Source organism: Bos mutus, chromosome 15 (genome assembly GCF_027580195.1).
Source record: "Bos mutus isolate GX-2022 chromosome 15, NWIPB_WYAK_1.1, whole genome shotgun sequence".
Lineage (NCBI taxonomy): Eukaryota > Metazoa > Chordata > Mammalia > Artiodactyla > Bovidae > Bos > Bos mutus.
Window position 1 is genome coordinate 4,124,391 of NC_091631.1, and position 23,980 is coordinate 4,148,370.

The window sequence follows — 23,980 nt, forward strand, 5'->3', positions numbered from 1 at the left end:
ACAGAGTGGGAATTCCAACCCAGGTGATCCCTCCCTAATGTCTATGCCCTGTATACTGAAGAACATGAAGAAAAACAACAATGCAGCTCAATTGTCAACTTTCTCCAAAATACAGAGGGCTATGAAAAGCATCTGATTTATTTTATGGAATATAAAGCCCTCACCTAAAATACAACCAAAAAACATAAATAGGTGAACATTTGCTCTGTTCTTCATAGTTCACTAAAATCAAACTTCTATTTAGTCACCATATGCATGCTCAGTTTTTTAAGGTTTTCATTGTTATTCCACCCCTGAGTTAACTTTCCTGCCCCACAGCCTCTTCAAGGCAATTTTCACCTCTGCATTTCTGAGTGTGTAGATGATGGGGTTCAGCATGGGGGTGACCACCGTGTAGAACACGGCCACCAGCTTGTCCTCAGTGAAGGTGGAGGGGGGCCGCATGTAGAGGAAGATGGCGGGTCCAAAGAACAGGACGACCACCGTGACGTGAGAGGCACAGGTGGAGAGGGCTTTGCGTCTCCCCTCAGCTGAATGGTTCCTCAAGTTGACCAGGATGACAATGTATGAGGACACCAAGAGGAGGAAGGAGAAGACAGAGATTAATCCACTGTTGGTCAACACAATGACGCCCTCCACGAATGTGTCAGTGCAGGCAAGCTTGAACAAGGGATGGAGGTCACAGAAGTAGTGGTCAATCACGTTGGGACCGCAGAAGGGCAACTGGACAGTGACAAGGATCTGCACCATGGAGTGAATTATGCCCCCCAGCCAGGAAGCGGCTGCCAGGCGGTGGCACACAGGCCGGCTCATGATGATTGTGTAGTGAAGGGGCTTGCAGATGGCCACGTAGCGGTCATAGGCCATCACCGTGAGCAGGAAGATCTCAGTAACCCCAAAGAAGTGAAAGAAGAATATCTGAGCCACACAGCCCTCCAGGGAGATGGTCTTAATCCTGACAAGTAAGTCTGTGATGAATTTAGGGACAATAGTAGAGGAGTAACTGATCTCCACCAGCGACAGGTGGCTAAGGAAGAAGTACATGGGGGAACGCAGGCTCTTACTGACTCTGACCATCAGAACAATGAGGCCATTGCCCACCACCGTGGCCAAGTACACGGGCAGAAACACCGCAAAGCACGCTCTCTGCACCTCTGGGTCCTGGAAAAGACCGGTGATAATTAACTCAGTCACATTATTGGTCCTCGCCATGGAATCCTTTCAGACGCGATTGGATAAGAGCTACTGAGAGCCCTGTAATAAAACAAACACTGATCATAATTAATTCACTCCGTATATAGCATGTTGGGCAGTGCAAACAACTTTATAATACACTTACTATGATATCATTCATTTAGCCAGTATGAACGTATTAAGGATTAACAGTTTATATATCAGAAAATTAAGGCTCAGAGAATTGGCTTTTTACCCAAGATCGCACAAAAAGTAGTGAATTCTGGGACTCAGAACCAGACTTTCTGACTTTAGCCACAATTCGTTTTAGTCCATTAAAAGATATTCTGAATTTAGGGAATCATTTAAGTTCAGAGCTTATAGTTTTATTATCCTTTTGCATTTTTTAGTGTTCTTTACTTCATTGCATTTTGAACGCTGTCTCCTATTGGGGGATTTTCATGAGACATTTCTTTTCTTAACTTCCTTTTTCCCTTATCTCTGCCTCAGGGAATCATCTTCCCACTGATATTTCTACCTTTTTCCAAAAGGTCTTCTGTCCTGATTTCTTCACTCCTTTCTGCCAGGCCTCAGTCTCTTCAGGTCAGATTCCTTCTCCAGTTTTGCATCTTCAATAACTATGTTCCTATGACAAATGCTCAAACACACTGGAGATAATTCAATCCACAGCTTGTCACCATCATTACACTTTCACTTTCAAAACCTGTGACCCTCTGCTCAAGCTGCTGACAGATCATGAGCTCACAGAGCTGGTCCTTAGACAGCAAGGGTGGCCAGCCTGCTTATTTTTTTTCCAGGTTAGTAGAGAATTTCTCTATGAGTTATATCCCTGGAACATACTTACTGACACCCCTTACACATCTATACAGCCCCAAACTAGAGGGAAGAAATACAGATCATGATACCACCTCAAGCTAACAATGCCATGTAATTCAAAAAAAAATCTTCCAGATTAAGCTAACCAACTAGGACTTTTTTCACCACATAAAGTCCATGAGACATAAGAATGAAATAGTATTAATGCTTTGAATTTCTAAGTTTTATCCTATTATCTTTCCCCTTATCTCCAGGAGTTGGTGATGGACAGGGAGGCCTGGCATGCTGCAGTCCATGGAGTTGCAAAGAGTCTGACATGACTGAGCAACTGAACTGAATTGAGCTATCTCTGATTTTATACTAAAACTTTCAAAAACTATAGCTTTGGACATGATACAAATGAACTCATTTACAAAACAGAAAAAGAAATAAAAATAGGGGGAAAAAAGAAAAGAAAAAAAAAAAAGATGGAAAGGCTTCAACCCCAGGGATGCAAGCGATCATGGAAACATTTCCATTCACCATGATTCCAAACTTTTCCCATACAGAACTTTGTTTCTTCTGCTGCCATGTTAAGTTTGAACAGCTTTTCCATTTCTTGAGGTCTGTTCATTTAGATAGTAATTCAATACTGTTGTAGACATCTACTCTAGTGTTGGGGATGTGGGGAATATTATTTTTGAAAAGGGTTTAGGAATATATGGTTCACTTTAAAAGAGCAGAAATTCTGTCTTGTCAATTTATTTACACTAAGGGAAAGCATGTTGGTTGCTTACATACCTTGGTCTTGTTAGGATCTTTGCTTTATATTTGTTCGCTTTTACAATTTTGACTTGAAGTGTCACGAAAGAACTATTATCTTATGCCCTCCAAATCTTAATCAGCCTTTGAAATGTACACCTCTCAGAGCTGTTAGTAAACACAGATTTTTGCTTGTTTGCAAAAACAAGAAAGAAATATACTTTTGAAGAACTGAAAAAGAAAACCTCAACAGCAAGGAGCAGAACTAACAACAAAAGAACAAAACCCAAAGGTCAGTGATCTGGACTGATGGAAACAAATCAGGTAAGGACATAAGTCAAGGTTAAGACTGTACGAAGTTACTGAACTTGAAAAATTATAGAAACTAGTGTTCTGGAGCAAAGAAAAGACTAGAGAAAGAGGTCATGACTTCTGAGAGAGTCAAAGAAATGACTGAGGTGACTCTGAGACACACTAAAAATAAATGCTCATAAAGCATATATACTCTTCTGGGGCTTCCCTGGTGGCTCAGATGGTAAAGAATCTGTCTGCAATGCAGGAAACCCAGGTTTAATCCCTGGGTCAGGAAGATCCCCTAGAGAACAGAATGGCAACCCACTCCAGTATTCTTGTCTGGAGAGTTCCATGGACAGAGGACCCTGGCAGACTATAGTCCATGGGGTCACAATGACTCAGACACGACTGAGCAACTTCACAACAACAATAAAATAAGTGCCCATAAAACACAAATACTATTTTTAACAAAAGTAAAAGATTGGTACTTGGAGAGTTGGCATAATGAAAAAATAAACAAGTTTCATTTTAAGTTGTAGACGTGGAGATCAGAACAACCATTCTGAGAACAAATAGTATGCATCAAATGTACACCCCTTTGTTCATACAATTAATATTCCATGAAGACATGAGTTAAGTGTACAAGTGTTGGAAGCTGTGCTGTGTTGGACCCAGTTCAGACCAGCTCAGGAGAATCTGTCACAGGCATCTCTTTCAACTCCACACATCACATTGGTAGCTTGAAATTAGCCATGGTGGGAGCACGTTGGAAATCAGGAAATGATACAAATCAGTGCTCTTTACTTAGGAGAGCCAGTTATTAACTATTTACCAGCACACCACCGATAGGAGGCTGGAGGAGAGCCTTTCCGCTACATTCTTGATGTTTGCTTCACACAGAGGAAGTTACAGCCACTAAACTCCTGGCACCACGCTGCCTCCGCGGAGGTGGAGTAAATTGGGAAGCGGAGATTAGGCATGCCCTCTCCTCCTTTTCTTGGAGTGAGATGCTGCAGAGAGAACACTTTCTACACTGCCCTGGGGCAAGTTCTGTTTCAGTGAGGCAGAGACAGACAGCTTCTTAGGGTAGGTCCCATCTGTGTCTGTGTCAGTCACTCAGTCATGTCTGACTCTGCAAGCCCGTGGACTGTAGCCCACCAGGCTCCTCTGTCCATGGAATTCCCCTAGAGTAGGAAATGGCAACCTACTCCAGCATTCTTGCCTGGAGAATTCCATGGACAGAGAACGGTGCCCTTTTGATATAAGTCCCGAGTATATTTACTTGCCATGAGTGGATGTGAAGCTTTACCTGAGACTAGGGTTCAGAAAAGCCACTTGTAGCAGATTATACACCACAATCTTCATTATCATCTTTTCCTGTTATATCTTTGATCCTAAACAAAGATAATGTTTCTTCCCTTCAAAATGCCCTATTCCTTTAATTTAGAAATTAATTCACCATCCACATAGAAAGAGATATGTTAAGTTTCTTCAAACCCCCAAATGATATCTTTTCTCACAAACGGTTTATTAAAAAAAATATTCTATACCGACATAAATATCCACCAAATCTGCCGTGGGATTATCTGTCTGCCTGAATGGGAATCAGAACAATATAATTTCTTGGAAGTAAAATAAAAATAATAGGAAATTCTCTTTGCAGAAGCAAAGGAGTTTTGCCATTCAACAAAGAAGAAAGCTACCTACTAGAGAGCTAAAATTCCAGGAAGGTGGATGCTGCAGAGAAGTTGTGTTGATGGTCATGCCAAACAAAAGCAGTATTGTTAAGCACATCACAGTGTGGTGGGATTTCCAATAGAGGCACCAGGGACCCAAAATCATTAAAAATACCTGGCACAATCTCCCACCTTGGGAAATCAAGCAGCTCAATGGTTGAAAGAGAAGACTGTGATTCTCAAGAATCACCATTACTACATTTACACTCACAAACCCAAGAAAATGATTTGGACAGAGATTAGGGTTGAATCAAAGAAGGAAATGGCAACTCACTCCAGTATTCTTGCCTGGAAAATTCCATGGACAAAGGAGCCTTGTGGGGCTACAATCCATGGGGTCACAAAGAGTCTGACACAACTGAGTGACTGAGCCCATGAGGTTGAATCTAATAAGACTAAACTACAGAGTAACAGGAGACCTAAAGCAAGGGTGACCTGGAAGATACCTGGAGGCATCATCAGCCTCCAAGATGTCAGGCTTGTCGCCGTGGTGTCCTGTGTGATCCATGCCTCCCTTTCATCCCCGCACCCAGTCAGTTACCACATCCCATTCATTCTGTCTCTGATCACCTCTCCTCCTACCTCTTCCCATTCATTTTGTCTTTGATCACCTCTCCTGCCACCGCATCCCGTTCATTCTGTCTTTGATCCTCTCCTGCGGGCCATTCTTTTTTCCATTCTTCCTGCTACCACCGTCTATACTGCTGTCAGCTGATACCAAGATTACCGGAGCTTCTCAGCCTCCAGATGGTCCCACTCCATCCATCCTGCAGACTACAGCCAGAAAAGTGTTCCTTAGACCCTTCTTTCCTCAGATCCTCCACTGGCTTTGAATGAGTTGGGGAAAACCTAAGCTCCCCTGCCCACTTTTAAAGACTTGAACAGATTGAGCCACTTCAACTATCACCCTCCTACCCACTAAACTTCAACTCACCTCTATTCAACTCAGGGTCCTCTCCTCCTCACACAAGCCCACCTTGATAATCCCTACCACAGAGCCCTCCTTCACCAGAAATGACTTCTCTTTATCCCTTCCAATTCAACCCACCTTCCAACCCAGTCCTGTTTGTTCAATGATGCTTGCCTTTAAGACTCCTCCAACCATGTGTCTTCTCTTCTTTAGGCACTGTAAACCCTTTGGTGATTATCCTTAAATGTAAATCTTGTTACGCTACGTCTCTACCTAAAATCTAGCGACAGCCCCCCATTGCCCATGGCACAAAATATAATATTCTCACTATGAATTCCAGGTCCTTCTTGAACTGACCATTGCCTGTGTTTGCATCCTTGTTTTTTCATTACCCAATGGAATATTATACGGTATTTCTTAACACAAAGTTTCTTTCCTCTGTCTTTATGCTTAGCATCCCTACTTTAGAGATAAAGAACCTCACTACTACAGGAGTAATAGTCTTTTCTTTGGTCTCTCATAGTATTTTATCATACCTCTTCTAAATCATTTCATAATTATAGCTTCTGAGTCTATACAGACTATCATATATTATGATGACATTCAAAATTTTCTGCTTAATATTCTTCTTCAGTCTTTATTATTAATTGCATTTTTTGGTTAATAATTATAGCTAGCATTGCAATAGTACTTGCTATTTACATACATTAATTCATTTAATTCTCACAACAGGCCTGTAATGTGGATATTATTATAATCACTGCTTTTTTTATACAGATGAGGAAATAGAAGCACAGGTAAGATGTTGGGGGCCAGCGTGAGGTACTCCACCCGTGGCAAAGGTCATGAGGAAGGGGGCTTGACATACACAAAGGCGGAATCAAGCCTCAGGAGTCCCCCTGGAAATCCTCGAGCATCTACCCCCATAACCAGAGCCTGCCTACTTTACTACTTTGTGCTCTCACCTACACCTCTGACTTTACGGGGAGCTGTCCCCCACCACCTCTTTTGGAGAAGGAGTTAACTTAGACCTCCAGTTAATAATAATTCCTGGGCATGATAGGAGTGTTTCAACCTACAGACTCCTCTGAAGGTTCTCTAGCCTGCCTGACAGGCTTGTCCAGCCACATGTGATTGTTCACAGCCTCCCAGCCATGAGAGGCACGAGATGCTTTAAACCTTCTAAAAACAGGTTCCTTAGAAAAGTTAGGAAACTATTAGTATAAGTATAGTGGGCTGATTAGAAATTGTATTGGTGAAGGGTTTTTCATTTGTTGAGCCAATGTTTGTTGCTAAGTCTCCACATCCCCTGCCCTTACACACATTAATGAATATATAGAAGAAATAAGTATTAACCTTTGATATAAATCACGTTAGACCTTAGGCTAAGTAAATTCTTTCCTTAACTAAAACCCACTACACCCTCACCCTATAGGAATGTAACTTTATTTGAGTGGTGTCTATTTTGAGAATAATCACCCCTGGAGAAATAAGTGTCCTGGTTGACTGACTGCTGTCACAAGGAGAGGGTCATAAATTGTCAGCAGGCCCCCAGCCAGAAGACGATGTAACATCCCTAAGACCTCTGTATACATTTGTATGAAGCACCTGACTTTGATAAAAGTCAGGACTGCTGGCCCCACGTGACTTTTGCATAACATCTCAGTGTATAAAAGTAGACCATGGAAAATAAAGAATTGGGATCAGTTTCTCAAAATACTGGTCTCCCCATGTTGCTCTCTCTCTCACTCTGGCTGAGTCTCCATTGGAGCGCGGAACCCACCAAACTTACTAATTTTGCCTGGGCTTCTAAGATCCGACCGGGGAGGCCTCAGTGTCTCCTCTCCTTTGGGAGAACGGAAGGATGCCTGCAGCCTACGTAAGTGGTGCAAACTTCTTGTCTTGAAGTTTTAATGGTCTCCCGCGTAAACCAAGCTACTCAGCCTCTTTTCTCCACTGAATTTTCCTACTGAGCTATCCTCATTCTATTACACTTTACATCTTTAATTAATATCTAATTAAAGCTATTGTATCCTGATCCTCGCCGACGCCGTCCCTGCTTCAAATACCCTGGATCAGCCAGGGCTGGGCCCCGGCAGTAATGGAATTAACTGGCCATTCCCACCATCTCTCCCACTTAAGTGAGAAGACATACCTCCTTGTTCCCTGCAAAGCTGCCTCCCCAAGAAACATGGAAAGAAGACGTGACCAGCATGTAAAAGCCTAAATCAGCATTTGAGCCTGTACATCAGGTAACCTGCTGGACTGGGGCCCAGAGCCAGTGATAGATAGAAGGCAGACAACAAAAGAGAGCTTCACGTGCCACTGGGACTGGTCTCGGAATGAAGTCCCTCCATCTCAATGACATGGTTCTCACTTGATAATCCCAAATATTACCTCACAGAATCACAAAATTGTAAAAGACTTACAAATCACCAAATCTTACATTACGTATATTTTACAAAAATGAATAAATCGATTCCTTGCCCTGTCCCCTCCCTCCAAAAAAATCTTCAAAATCGACCACCTAATTAACAAAGGAGGGACTTCCCTGGTTGTCCAGTGGTTAAGACTTCCCAGGAAGGGGGTCATGGGTTTGATCCCTGGTCAGGGAAGTTCCCACATGCTTGTGGCATAACCAAAAAAATAAATAAATAGCATGATCTTCCCTGGTGGCTCAGACAGTAAAGCGTCTGGCCTATAATGCGGGCAGACCCGGGTTCAATCCCTGGGTCAGGAAGATCCCCTAGAGAAGGAAATGGCAACCCACTCCAGTACTCTTGCCTGGAAAATCCCATGGATGGAGGAGCCTGGCCGGCTACAGCCCGTGCGGTCACAGAGTCGGTTTAACAAATGAGGGAGTTCCCTGGTTGCCCAGTGGTTAAGACTTCCCATGCAGGGGGACATGGGTTTGATCCCTGGTCAGGGAAATTCCCACATACCTGTGACATAACCAAAAAGAAATAAACAGTATGCAATTTGTAAATTAACAAATGAGCGTTTGTGGCTGAAAGAGAACTGACTTGCCCAATATTATACATATGGCTAGTCAGAAACTCTACAACTTACTTCCAGTCACATCACCTACCCTTAAGTCAGAGAATCTGGTGTGGTCCGCTCTGCCTTAGGGCAGGCAACTGCTCAGATGGATCCCAAATGCATTCAAGTGCCTCCAATTCAGCATGAAGTTAGCTTCTGCTGGAATCGATCATTACTTCAGGAAATGATCTGGTTTGGAGAAACTGGGAGGGGATGAAGCATTAAATCTCTCTGGGAATCCTAACAAGCAAGATGCTTTGGCTAATATTAACACACTCAGATGATTTTCCCCTGAGGGCCCCCAGTGAGCCAAGTTCAGGTCACACTCAGCTACGCCACTCTAAGAGTCGTGCTAAAAAGATTTAGAGACCTTTCATTCTAACCTCCTTTGTTTATAGATAGAGTGACAGAGGATGAGCCATGTTAATTGGATCCTAAGGCACACACCAGTTAGTTGCCAGGTTACTAACTTAGAAATGAGTGCTCTTTCAATAACACTAAGCTGCCTTCTGATGGGACTGTGTGGTGGTTGCTACTGGACTCAAGATCAGATCTTGTCCCCAAGAGAAAAATCAGCAATATTCCTAGGACTTTTAGAAAACAAAGGTCATGGCTAAGATGAATCAGCAAAAACAAAAAGGAAAATACAGAGGATTTGGATACAGATTAACATCTGGATTTATAAAATATAGAAGAAATACACATAAGCCCAGGAAGCAGCAATCCAGAGATTTTTAAGATTCTGCCTTTCCTGTAGACAAACCTATCCACCCACTGAAAGTCCAAGGGTTGTGATTAAATGCTTAGATCCGTGAACTATTTGAAATAATGTCAGCCACACATATAATCAAGGGAACAATTTCCCCATGGAATTTCCTTTCTCTAGGGTGAACTTTACCAAGTAAACTATGACTTGGGGAAAGATTCAAAATCACTTTCAGTTAGCTTAGTGAGATTTCTATAAGGTTTTTGCACTCAAGAATGAGACAGTAAGAGAGGAAACTTGAAAGTAAGATGAAGGAAAATTTTTTCCAGACTGTACTACTGAGAATTAACAGGAGAAAAAACAGAGAAGAAAAAGGACCGCAGGGAGCCAGGACCCCTGGGCACTAGCTGGGTCAGGAGTCGATTAACTAACTTAGGCCACGTCATCTCACCATTTCACCTCTCACTCTCCCGGGTTTCCTCTTCTGTATAACGTGACAGGATTGCACTAGGTTAACTCCAATGTACCTCCTGATTCTAACGTTCATGGATTCAAGTCACTTAGTTCCCCCCATGTGTCAGTCTCTTCATCAACGTCTGGAATGCAGCACATGCTCATTAAGTTTTGTTGAATAAGTTATTAAATGTATCTGAAAATTCCGAAGTGAGTGAATAATTAGTAAATTATGCCACAATTGGACTCTGTGACATAATCAAGCTATCAAAATCATGTTTATAAAAAGTGTTTAATTACATGGGTAATAGATTCCCAGGTGGTTCAGTGGTAAAGAATCTGCGAGATGTAGGTTCAATCCCTGGGTGGGGAAGGTCCCCTGAAGGAGGAAATGGCAACCATTCCAGTATTCTTGCCTAGAAAATCCCATGGACAGAGGAGCCTGGTGGGCTACAGTGCATGGGGCCACAGAGTCTGACACGACAGAGTGACTGAGCATACAATAGACTCTAATAGACTGCCTGAGACCATAAGCCAATCCTTACATCCATCCTCTTCCCTTTTGGAACAGGGCAAAACCCTGATATTTAGCAGAACATAATTCTACACAGAAGAAAATATTTTAGTTTCCAATCTCCCCTGCAAATAAGGGTAATCATGTGACTAACGTCCATCAAATAATGTGAAAGTAAAAGTGCTATGTGGCACTTTTGAAAAATCTGAAAAGAAAGGAATTCATTTGCCCCTTCCCCGTACTCCTTTCCTGCTTCCTGGGAAGACAGATGAAATGTGAGAGCTGTGTTGTCCAGCATGGTACCCACTAGCCCCACGAAACATTTTACCTTTAACTTATTAAAAATAAATACATTTCAAAATTCCATTCCTTGGTCTGGATAGCCACATCTCAGTTGTCACTATCACACAGGACAACACCGACAGAGCACGTCTCTAGCTCAGCATAAAATTCCACTGGGCAGCACTGGAGCACAGCACTGGCAGCCCTTCGAGGTGATGAGGCTAACGCTGCAGGATTCAGGTGGCGGAGTCTAGATTTCTGATAGTATTGGTAGACCTCAATAATCACGCTGGCTTGTCTGCCTCTGTACTTCCATCTTATAAGCGGCTCTGTTTCCTGTTATATGCAGTTCAAGCTATACCCAAAAGGATACAAATAATAAGTGGGAAGAGAATACAAAATTGTATACACAGAGTAGTCTTCTGCCCTCTACAAATTTTCTTTTGTACTACTGTATTGCCTACAGCTACAGCTAAGTTGCTTCAGTCGTGTCCGACACTGTGTGACCCCACAGACGGCAGCCCACCAGGCTCCTCTGTCCACAGGATTCTCTAGGCAAGCATACTGGAGTGGGTTGTCATTTCCTTCTCCAATTTATTGCCTAGAAAACACATTTTCTTGGGGTTTTATGTTGTAACAGAACTGACAATTAAGAACCTAACCAGGAGGTCTCCAATGCTGTGTAATATCATTACACTTTAAGAAGGCATTTTAAACATTTTACAATCTCTGCCTCTTAAAAAAAAAATAAAATGTTTTCATTGATTCCTGTGTTTTTTCCAGTGAGACCAGGAAAAAAGTGATCAATTATCCCTCAATAGACCAACTAACTCTCAATCCTCAATAGATGAGATAATCCCTGAGAATTTTGACAGTTTAGTAGAAGTAGATATTATCTGTTCTTGCAATATCCAGTGACTCAAGTTCATTGCTAATGTCCATTCTGTAGATCTCAGGAGAAAATGAAACATCCACATGAGTAAGCAACTCCTATCACAGCCTGCAGACTAACATCCTAGCCTGCTGCATCAAGGACTGAGAGAAAGGGAGGGCAGCTCCTCTGAGTTTAGGTCTGGACCAAATGCTTTCAGTTCAGTTCAGCCGCTCTGTCGTGTCCAACTCCCTGCTACCATCCTCCTCATCTTCACGCTGAGTGGACTGAGGAAGAGGAGGAAGAAGAGGGGTTGGTCTTGCTGTCTCGGGCAGAGGTGGAAGGGGAGGCAGAAGAGGCAGATGCATTTGATGTAACTTTACGGAAATACATCATAACTTCTGTCTGACTTTTTGCTTTTCGTTTCCGTAAAATTGTTTCTACAAAGTACTAATCCTTCTTCTACTATTTACTTTCTGTGGCTATTTCATAGAAGCGTCTATGTTTTAAAAGAAGTCAAAATCAGCCCTTTCTAATTGGAACCCTTGTGCAAGCTGTCCAATGTCAGTGTCTCCTGGTGCTACTTTGATGTTTTCTTCATTTTCGGGCGCTGATTTGGAAGCACTTACCTCCATCAAGGTGCCTTCTGCTAATGCCACTAGCGTGCAGTCTATTAGCTCTTGAATTTCTTCAAGATCCATGTCTTGAAACACTTCACTCCCTACCTTTTTTGTTTTCCATATCCACAATCTCTTTCATGATTTTCTTGATTGGTTCTGTCATAAATCCTGTGAAGTCATGCACAGCATCTGGAAAGTTTTCTGTAGCAGGAATTTATTGTTTCAGGCTTGATGTTTCACAGATTTTTCAATAATGGCATCTTCACTGGTGTGATTATTCCAGACTTTCATGGTGCTTTCTCTATCAGGTTCTCTCCCATAGTGTTGACAATCCTTTCCATAGAGCAACACAGATAATGAACCTCAAAGGTCCTTCACTTCAGTTCAATTCAGTTCAGTTGCTCAGTCGTGTCCGACTCTTTGCGACCCCATGAATTGCAGCACGCCAGGCCTCCCTGTCCATCACCAACTCCCGGAGTTCACTCAGACTCACGTCCATCGAGTCAGTGATGCCATCCAGCCATCTCAACCTCTGTCGTCCCTTTCTCCTCCTGCCCCCTCCCTCAATCTAGAGGCTTAATTATACTCCTTGTGTTTGGGGACAAGCAGACAACTTTGATGCTTTCAGTGTTAACCTCACAGGGTTCTGAGTAATCAAGTCCAGTTCAGTCACCCAGTCGTGTCTGACTCTTTGCGACCCCATGAACTGCAGCACGCCAGGCCTCCCTGTCCATCACCAACTCCTGGAGTCCACCCAAACCCATGTCCATCGAGTCGGTGATGCCATACAACCATCTCATCCCCTGTCATCCCCTTGTCCTCCTGCCCTCAATCTTTCCCAGCATCATAGTCTTTTCCAATGAGTCAGCTCTTCGCATCAAGTGACCAAAGTATAGGAGTTTCAGCTTCAATATCAGTCCTTCCAATGAACACCCAGGACTGATGATCTTCTTTAGGATGGACTAGTTGGATCTCCTTGCAGTCCAAGGGACTCTCAAGAGTCTTCTCCAACACCACAGTTCAAAAGCATTAATTCTTTGGCACTCAGCATTCTTTATAGTCCAACTCTCACATCCATACCTGACCACTGGAAAAACCATAGCCTTGACTAGACGGACCTTTGTTGGCAAAGTAATGTCTCTGCTTTTTAATATGCTGTCTAAGTTGGTCATAACTTTCCTTCCAAGGAGTAATCAAGGGCATTGTCCAAAACCAAAAGAGATTTAAAAGACAGTCCCTTACTGGCAAGGTACTTCCTGACTTCAAAGTGTCAATGGAACCAATAGCTGCAATGATAGCTTTATGGATTTTCTTTTTACAATCATCCTTATACTAGAATCATTTATCTTAAAGTGGCAGGCGGCCCTTGCTGCATATCTCAATCTATGGAACATATCAAGCAATTCAACTTTTCTGTAACGTCATGACTTTGCTTCTTAAAAGTACTTCTAGAATCACTGGTGGCACTTCATAAGGGTCCCTAGTGTTATCCAATGTTTACGATATTGCACTAAATATGATGAAAACTACACAAGAACCTCAAGAGATCACTTTTTACTGAGAAAAACAATTTACTGCAGAGGTGACTGCTCATGGGTAATTGATTAGCATGAAGATGCATTTTAAGTGTATCTTTGCAACACTTGAGCTCACTGTCATAGCAACAGGAGGTGGCAATGGAATTATTACAGTCATACTGTATGTACTACCATTAGTTTTATGAAGTTTGACTTGATATTGCATCTTCCCATTTGTTTACATTTCTCTCTACTGCAAATAGTACCATGCTTTACACTTACATGGTCTGTAAGTGTGTGTGTACCTACGTTTTGATAAATTTTAAGGCAGCAGCATTTCAGGTGGGTTTTTGAGGGTGGGTAGGATGTTAACAGGTAGAGAAATCTGAATGACTGTTCAATGAAGTAAGCGGACAAGTCCCTTCCAATTACTGTATTATTGTTTCAATTTATATTAATATAAATTATATATATACATAATTTATAATTTATATATAAAATTTATATATATATATATAATTTATATAGTCTTATATAGTTAGATCCTCCTATAGTAAGTATATTATAAATGCTATATCACCTTCTCATATTTATCACTTTATCATTGTGTAATGTCTTTTCTTGTCTATTATAGATTTTTTTAAAGCATATTTTGTCTGAAATGCATATTGCTATCCCAGCTTTCTTTCCATTTCTGTTTTCATGATACATTCCTTCCATCCCCACACTTTGTTTGTTTGTATCTTTATCTCTGAAGTCTCTTGGAGGCAGCACTTAGATAAGCCTTGTTTATTTATCCAAATAACCTCCCTAAGTCTTTGGTTAGAGCATTTAGCCCAGTAAAATTTTAAGTAATTGTTGATAGGTATGGACTAGTGATTTTGCCATTTATTTTCTGATTGTCTTTGTAGTTCTACTCTGTTGTTCTTTTAGACTCTTCCCTTGTGGTTTGATGATTTTCTTTAATGCTGTTTGTGCTTCTTTCTCTCTAATTTTTGTGTATATATTGTAGGTTTTTGATTTGTGGTAATCATGGAATTCATATATGTTGACCTGTATCTACTTGTTTTAAACTGATTGTCATTTAAATGCACATTCTAAAATCTCTGTATTTTTCACTCCTCCCCACATTTTTTGATGTTATATTCTACATCTTCATGCATATCCCTTAACTCTTTATTGTAGTGATACCTGATTTTACATTGTCTTTTAAATTTCATGCTAGTTTATTTAAGTAGCTGATCCACAGCCTTTATTATATATTTGCCTTTACCAGTGGAATTTTCCCCTTCCTATAATTTCTTAGTTCTGTAGCCTTTTATCTTTCCCTTAAGTAGACCCTTTAATACTTCTTATAAGGTCAGGTTAGTATTGATGAAATCTTTTCGTTTTTGCTAGTCTGAGAAGTTATTTATTTCTCCTTCAATTTTGAAAAATAATCTTGCTGGTAGAGTATCCTAGGTTGTAGGCTTTTTCCTTTCAGTACTTTGATTGAGGTCTCCACCTAGAGCTAGTTTCGCTCCCTTCTGAGAGTGTACAGAGACAACAGCAGAGGCCCTCTCTGCCCTGGAGCTAGTCTCACTCTCCCAAGTGTGTGCACCAAAGCATGCACTGGCAATGGCTCCTTCTGCCCCAATCAGAAACAGGGGCTGGATTCATTCTGGTTTTTTCCCTCAAATATGTGCTCCCTGTTAGTAGTGGCAGCCTCTGGCTTACTGGTAAACAGCCCCAGAGCATTAGGGGCCCAGCGCAGACAGGCAAGAAGAGTGGCATGCTTGAGGGGTGCTGGAGGAACATCTAGATCCCCAGACAGTTTTCAATCTGCTGTCTTTGTGCTGTAACTTGGAGTAAGCAAGGCTGTGTGTATGCTTTTAAGAGCAGAGTCTTGGATTCTTAAATCCTTCTGGTAAGCCCCACTGGTTTTCAAGCCAGCTAAGAGGGCTCCTCTTCCTGGTATCAGACTTCAGGCCTGGGGTGTTTAATACGTAGTTTCAACCCCTCAATACCCTGAGTCTATAATATCCTCTCCTTTTCTGTGTTCCCCACTGGGGGTGTGAGTCCTAAACAGATCACATCTCCTCCCCTTCCATTAAAATCCATGGGGATCTCTCTTTACAGCTTTGGTTGTAGAAGAACAATTCTACTAGTACCTGTATCAACTTCAGTGAGAGTCACTATATATGTAGCTGTAGTTTTCATATACTTATGAAGGGAGATGAGCCAGCTTCCTCCTACTCTACCATCTTGATCTCTCTCCTTTCAAAATGTCTTTTGACTAAAGTTTGACCGACTTTTTTTCATAAATAAACTCATATTATGTATTTTGGGTAGAAATATCACACTGACATTGTGTGTCTCTTTGTAAATGGCAATAATAAATGTGAGTAATAGTTAAAGGAAGTGTCTACCAGGTTTCACAACTATAAAGTTACCTTTAAATTTTTACAATTAATAAACATCTTGTGGGGAGGTCATTTGAGAGTGTATAAAACTTTATTTCTCACCAAGAAAAACTGTAATGACTGTGCTGGATTACAAACCTTCTGAGAATTGATTTGAGACTATGCATCAAAAGTTATAGTAACTTTTAATGCAGTAAATTTATGATAGCAAATTAGACATAAAAATGAGAAGTATCAATCAAGATTTTTATTCAAGAATACTTAGCACATTATTATTTATAGTAGTAAAAATATATAAATAATCTAAACATGTAACAGAAAAATGGCTAGTTAAGTAATAGTATATCCATAAAAGAAAATATTTAATAAATGAGTACAATGAACCTGTTGAAGAATGGAACCAGTTGGAGTAATCTAAAAATAAACCCTAGGAAGTGTCCTTCATTCCATTGTGTCACTTCACTTTTATTCACCATCTTTCTAAGCCCGAGGATCAAGACCAAGGCTCAGCCTCTACCTCTCTTCTAATTTGATTGCTCTGACCCACAGCCTCCTCATGGCCTTCTTCACTTCAGCATTTCTCAGGGAGTAGATGACAGGGTTGAGCAGTGGGGTGATCACCGTGTAGAATATGGCCACCGTCTTGTCCACAGACAGGGTGGTAGAAGGTCTCAGATAGATGAAGATGCAGGGCCCAAAGAACAAGGTGACCACAGTGACGTGGGCCCCACAGGTGGACAGGGCCTTGCGCCGCCCCGCAGAGCTCCGAGTCCTCAGATGGAGCAAGATGACCACATAGGAGGCTAAGAGGACCACAAAGCTGATCACGGACAGGGTCCCCTCATTGGCAATGATCAGAAGACCAATGAGGACGGTGTCAGAGCAGGCAAGTTTGAGCAGGGGAAGCACGTCACAGAAATAGTGGTCGATCACATTGGGGCCACAGAAGGGCAAGTGGAAGATGAGAAGGATTTGGGCCAAGGAATGCACAAAGCCCCCCACCCATGCTGCTCCCACCAGGAGGGCACACGCCTGCCGGCTCATGATGGTGGTGTAGCTGAGGGGCTTGCAAATGGCCACGTAGCAGTCATAGGCCATCACAGTGAGCAAGAACATTTCAATGCCACCAAAGAAGTGGATAAAGAAAACTTGTGACATGCAGCCCCACAGAGATATGGCTTTCCTCTCAGCCAGCAGATCTGAGATGAGTCTGGGGACTGTTGTCGAGGCGTAGCAGATCTCAACAAAGGACAGGTAGCTAAGGAAGAAGTACATAGGGGAGCCAAGGGTTCTGCTGCTCCTGACAGTGAGGACAATGAGGAAATTCCCCAGCACAGTGGCTGTGTACAGGAGCAGAAACATCACAAAGCAGACTTTCTGCACCTCTGGATTGGAAGAAAGTCCCAGGAAAATGAATTCTGTCACATTGTGTGTTTTAGCCATGATGCAGCCACCAGGAGGCAGGAATTTCAATGGGTGATCTGAGATGAAACAAAAGACTCATACATTAAGTAGGAAAATTGCATAACAATCCCTTGCATGTCTGAGAAGCTTGTGACCTGGATACTGAAAGATTAGTAGGAGTTAGTCATGTGGAAAAAAAGGGAAGAACACTTCAAAAAAGCAGAAGAGGATGTACAAACAATGGAAATTCATTGAGTAAGGCTGGAGTAAAGTGGAAATAGAAATACTAAAGCTGGAAATAGGTTATAGTATCACTTCATAAAAGACTCCTATGGACTTTGGAGTTCAGTCAACAGACAATGGGAAATCCTGAAAAAAGTCAGGCAACTGAAAAGTAAAAGCATTTTGTAGGTAGAGGTTGGACTAGTGGATGAGACTTTGAACTGTGAAACAGCTGAAAGTGTTAGTCTCTCAATTAAGTCTGACTCTTTGAGGCCCTATGGGCTGTAGTCCACCAGGCTCCTTCATCCATGGAATTATCCAGGCAAGAATACTGGAGTAGGTAGCCATTCCCTTCTCCAGGGGATCTTCCTCACCAGAGGATCCAACCCAGGTCTCCTGCATTGAAGGCAGATTTTCCAGAAAAACATCTACTTCTGCTTTATTGACTATACCAAAGCCTTTGACTGTGTGGATCACAACAAACACTGGAAAATTCTTAAAGAGATGGGAATACCAGACCACCTGATCTGCCTCCTGAGAAATCTGTATGCAGGTCAAGAAGCAACAGTTAGAACTGGACATGGAACTACAGACTGGTTCCAAATTGGGAAAGGAGTGCATCAAGGCTGTATATTGTCACCCTGCTTATTTAACTTAAATGCAGACTACATCATGATAAATGCTGGACTGGATGAAGCGCTAGCTGGAATCAAGACTGCTGGGAGAAATATCAATAACCTCAGATATGCAGGTGACACCACCTTTATGACAGAAAATGAAGAACTGAAGAACTTCTTGATGAAAGTGAAAGAGGAGAGTGAAAAAGTTCGCTTAAAACTCAGCATTCAGAAAACTAAGATCATGGGATCAGGTCCCATCACTTCATGGCAAATAGATGGGGAAACAATGGAAACAGTGACAGACTTTATTTTTTTGGACTCCAAAATCACTGCAGATGGTGAGTGCAGCCATGAAATTAAAAGACGCTTGCTCCTTGGAAGAAAAGTTATGAGCAACCTAGACAGCATATTCAAAAGCAGAAACATTACTTTGCCAACACAGATCTGTCTAGTCAAAGTTACAGCTTTTCCAGTAATCATGTACTGATGTGAGAGTTGGATTATAAAGAAAGCTAAGTGCCAAAGAATTGATGCTTTTGAACTGTGGTGTTGGAGAAGACTCTTGAGAGTCCCTTGGACTGCAAGGAGATCCAACCAGTCCATCCTAAAGGAAATCAGTCTGAATATTCATTGGAAGGACTGATGCTTAAGCTGAAACTCCAATATGTTGGCCACCTGATGTGAAGAACTTACTCATTGGAAAAGACCCTGATGCTGGGAGGGATTGAGGGCGGGAGGAGAAGGGGATGACAGAGGATAAGATGGCTGGATGGCATCACTGACTCAATGGACATGAGTTTGAGTAAACTCCGGGAGTTGGTGATGGACAGGGAAGCCTGGCGTGCTGCAGTCCATGGGGTCGCAAAGAGTCAGACACAAATGAGTGATGAACTGAGCCACCAGCGAATCCCAGACTTTGGACTAGGAGAAACCTATTATAAAATTTGTTGCCCCATTGGGTGATATAGGGGCAGAAAGGACAGTGTTGCTATCTTCATGATAATCATCTCTGTATTGACTTTGAATGCTTTGGTTTTTACCTACAAATTTCCATTATCTCACTGTCTTTTGCTCCTTTTCTCTTTGTGGCTTACAAAATAGGATTCTCACCTCCCCATATACCCTTCAGAGTCTTCTGAAGAAATTTCACTTGACACTCAGGACTCCTTATTTTTGCTTCTCCTCCTAATTATCTGCTTCTACACTTGGACACTAGGTGACCTAGTTCCTTGCAAAAGCTCCAGTTCAATACATTCACAACTCTCTACCCAGGTACCTTCACTTTTTCAATTGTATATCCCCAGTGGCAACAGAAGTGCAAACGACTTCTCCACCCAGAATCCCAACTAGTGCCTTGACAAATCCTCCTCTGAAGTCCAACCTTACAACACCTAAAGCATCACCAAGATTGTGCACTGACTGTTTAGCAGACTCTTTTCATCCATCTGGATTTATCCAAGTTGACTGAGACCAGTGTGTATCAACATAGGCCCTTGTATGGTTAAGCTCCAGGGTGCTTGACACTAGGAGTCATATGACATCAACTCATGCCACAAAGCTTCCTTCCTTTAGCATTGGAGACAGGCCCAGATGATCGAGGACTATCATGAGTCACCACCATAAAGAAACTGACAGAGTTTACAATTGCAGAGACCAGCACTAACCTCTCAGATCAGCTTGGGAATTTTACCAAATCACTCATGGAAGAAAGAACTGCTTGGAGTCCTAGGTATACATACCAATATCCTTAAGTGGTAACTTATCTGGAAAGTTATTTCACCTCACAGAGACTCAAGATCCAAATTGTACCATGGAATCAAAACCTACCTCACAGGTGGATGTCATACATCTCCATCCCAGGAGAAATTAAGGACTCATTCACTGTGCTGCCGTGGATGCTTCTCAAAGATAGGAAGTCCATCTTCTGAATCCACAGGCCTTGCAGTCAGTGGCCTTCTACTCTCAGGACGTTTTGGAATCACAGCACTTTACACACTGATTTATAATTGTGTTATGTGACCATCTGCCCCACTAAGTTGTGAACTTGCAGAGATTATGTCCTGCTCAACACTCCATCTCCAGTGCTAACTGAATATCCTCCATAATACAGCACTCAGTGGTGTACACAGAATGAAGAGTGGCTACAGATCTGGTGGTTTAGATGGTAAAGAAACTGCCTACAATGCAGACGACTGGAGTTCAATCCCTGGGTCAGGACTATCCCTTGAAGAAGGGAATGCCAAACCACTCCAGTTTTCTTGCCTGGAAATTCCATGGACAGAGGAGCCTGGTGGGCTACAGTACATGGGGTCACAAAGAGTCGAACACGACTAAGAGACTAACACTGACTAACTACCGTCATAGCACAGTATTCAAAGGTTGTTGTTGCATCATGCGATGACACCGGGATTCTTGGCCCCCGGAGGAGGATTCAATCCGGGGCCAGAGACGAGGCTTGATGGCTCAGAGCTTTTGTGTAATAAAGTTTTATTAAAGTATAAAGGAGATAGAGAAAGCTTCTGACATAGGCATCAGAAGGGAGCAGAAAGAGTACCCGCTTGCTAGTGTTAACAATGAAGTTATATACTTCAAAGAATGTCTGGAGGTTGTAAGGACCTCCCATAATTTACATTTTAAGATAACAGAATTAGCCAGAAGGTTTGATCCAGAGACTGTCCTTAGGCAGGATACATTATTGTTATATAATCCTAAGGAATGTAATGAGAGAGTCATTTCGTAGGCAGGTTGATAGGGAGTCTAGGGGTCCTCAAGGAGAGAGGGATCTGGAATTCTCAAGGAGGAAGAAAGGACAAACTTTTTTTCTTTCTCCACATTCCTTAGGCTTATATAACAATAATGTATCCTGCCTAAGGACAGTCTCTGGATCAAACCTTCTGGCTAATTCTGTTATCTTAAAATGTAAATTATGGGAGGTCCTTACAACCTCCAGACATTCTTTGAAGTATATAACTTCATTGTTAACACTAGCAAGCGGGTACTCTTTCTGCTCCCTTCTGATGCCTATGTCAGAAGCTTTCTCTATCTCCTTTATACTTTAATAAAACTTTATTACACAAAAGCTCTGAGCGATCAAGCCTCGTCTCTGGCCCCGGATTGAATTCTTCTCCTCCAGGGGCCAAGAATCCCGGTGTCTTCGCGTGATTCAACAACAACCTTTCAGTATTTGGCAACATTGTAAGCGTTCAGAAAATGTTGAAAGAATAAAGGTCCCCAGGGACGAAGACCACATATTCTTCATCCCTGAATTCCAATATTTGGCACAGTGCTTGCTTCTGGCAAAGACCAGACCAATGTGAGAGCACTTTGTAAAATGCCATGGGCAACTCACTTTGCTTTCAAAGTGCAGTTGTAATCGACACATGCTCACAAAACAAAACTCACCCCAATGTTTCTGTGGCTCTGTTGTCTCACCACAATTCTTTTTTCTGTTACGACCACAGAAGGCAGATGATGCCCTGAAACTACCCCACAGAGCATGCAGGTTTCCCGGTTATTCAATCCGAAAGCACTAAGACCAAAATCTCAACCAGAGCTCATACATCTCAGGAGTTGCCACATGGAAAATATGATCCCCTTCCAGCCTTAGGCTTGCAAATGTTGAGACTAAGCCAGTGCATCTACTCCACCTGATTAAAAACAAGAGCAGAGTAGACTTGCCTCTCTATGTTCCATAAATAAGAAGTCTAGCAGCTCAGCCTTGAGTTCACTCTGCCGAGAGATACCAGGGGGAAGGCATGATGATCAAGTGAGAGAAGATTGGTCCCCAGAGACCCATGCCTGGCCCCTTCCTAATCAGGCACCTATCTCATGGGAAGCAGGACCTGGATATGAACATCTCAAACTTCCTTGTAGGTAACATAACTTCAGAAATCAATAGGAAATGTTAAATTAATTTCAGCCAGTGTTCACAGGGCACTTAGGCTATGGACCTCTATGCTGTTCAGAAGTCAATTAGACACACCTCCTGCTTATCGTGAACTCAATCACGTGACTTTACATGAAATGATACCATTTCAAGGATGGGCCCCAGGAATATGGGCCACAAGGGTCAGAATACTGAAATAGCACTTCCTGGCCATTGATGAGGATAAGGTATAGTGGTTTTGAATCATGGGTAGTTTTTGTCCCCCAATATCTGGAGACATTTTTTATCATCCCAATCTGAGTGGAGAGGACATGCTGCTAGCAACTCGTGAGAAGAGGCCAGAGATTCTGAGCAGTATCTTACAATGCACAGGACAGCCCCCCACAGCAAAGGTTACCTGAGTCCAGAGCAACAATACTACTGCTATTGAGATACCCTGCTCAAGAGGAAACAAAATTTGTCCAAAGCAGTATTTATTCAAGCTGGATTTTGGTTACATGTGACTATATTAATCTGTCTTGACCACACCCGAATATGTATTAAAATTTTTGTAGTGAAAGCTTTCACCAGTGCCACAATGGCACTTTGAAAGCTCAGTGTGCTCTAGACCAGTGCTATTCAGGATGTCATTAATTCAACGCTGATTAAAGTTCTAACGAGATGCCAAGTTTTAACTAATGATTAAGGAGAAAATCATTATACATTTTAACATCATTTTAAAGACTTTAATGCAAGTGCTTTTGAGAGTGAAAACCCTGAATTAACCATTACCCTTTATGTTGCAAAAGAGTGTGTAAAATAGCTAGGGAAAGCTGCTCTGTGGTGGTCGTTCAGCCCAGCGATGCTCTGTGATGACCTAGACGAATGGGATGGGGGCAGGGGGTGGGCGGGAAGCCTAAGAGGAAGGGGATATATATCTATACACTTATGGCTGATTTGCATTATTGTATGGCAGAAACCCGGAGAAGGCAGTGGCAACCCACTTCAGTACTCTTGCCTGGAAAATCCCCATGGACGGAGGAGCCTGGTGGGCTGCAGTCCATGGGGTCGCTAGAGTCAGACACGACTGAGCAACTTCACTTTCACTTTTCACTTTCATGCCTTGGAGAAGGAAATGGCAACCCACTCCAGTGTTCCTGCCTGGAGAATCCCAGGGACGGGGAAGTCTGGTGGGCTGCTGTCTATGAGGTCCCACAGAGTTGGACACAACTGAAGCGACTTAGCAGCAGCAGCAGCAGCAGCATGGCAGAAACCAATGCAACATTGTAAAGCAATTCAGTTCAGTTCAGTTCAGTCACTCAGTTGTGTCTGACTCTTTGCGACCCCATGAATCGCAGCACACCAGGCTTCTCTGTCCATCACCAACTCCCGGAGTTCACTCAGACTCATGTCCATCGAGTCAGTGATGCCATCCAGCCATCTCATCCTCTGTCATCCCCTTCTCCTCCTGCCCCCAATCCCTCACAGCATCAGAGTCTTTTCCAATGAGTCAACTCTTGGCATGAGGTGGCCAAAGTACTGGAGTTTCAGCTTTAGTGTCATTCCTTCCAAAGAAATCCCAGGGCTGATCTCCTTCAGAATGGACTGGTTGGATCTCCTTGTGGTCCAAGGGACTCTCAAGAGTCTTCTCCAACACCACAGTTCAAAAGCATCAATTCTTCAGCACTCAGCCTTCTTCACAGTCCAACTCTCACATCCAAACATGACCACAGGAAAAACCATAGCCTTGACTAGACGGACCTTTGTTAGCAAA

At 42.4% G+C, this 23,980-nt stretch overlaps 2 protein-coding genes across 2 annotated transcripts; both read right to left on the reverse strand.

Moving 5' to 3' along the window:
* Positions 1 to 282: 282 nt before the first annotated feature.
* Positions 283 to 1,212, reverse strand: LOC102273870 (olfactory receptor 4B1). Its single transcript, XM_005910245.3, has one exon. It carries the CDS (start codon positions 1,210 to 1,212, stop codon positions 283 to 285), a length of 930 nt encoding a protein of 309 aa, XP_005910307.2.
* Positions 1,213 to 16,608: 15,396 nt separating this feature from the next.
* Positions 16,609 to 17,538, reverse strand: LOC102273589 (olfactory receptor 4X2-like). Its single transcript, XM_005910244.2, has one exon. The coding sequence runs from the start codon at positions 17,536 to 17,538 to the stop codon at positions 16,609 to 16,611; it is 930 nt and encodes a 309-aa protein (XP_005910306.2).
* Between the last annotated feature and the right edge of the window lie 6,442 nt (positions 17,539 to 23,980).

Excerpts from the sequence above, each read along its gene's own strand:
- LOC102273870 (XM_005910245.3), bottom strand. The coding sequence starts at position 1,212 with ATGGCGAGGACCAATAATGTGACTGAGTTAATTATCACCGGTCTTTTC.
- LOC102273589 (XM_005910244.2), bottom strand. The coding sequence starts at position 17,538 with ATGGCTAAAACACACAATGTGACAGAATTCATTTTCCTGGGACTTTCT.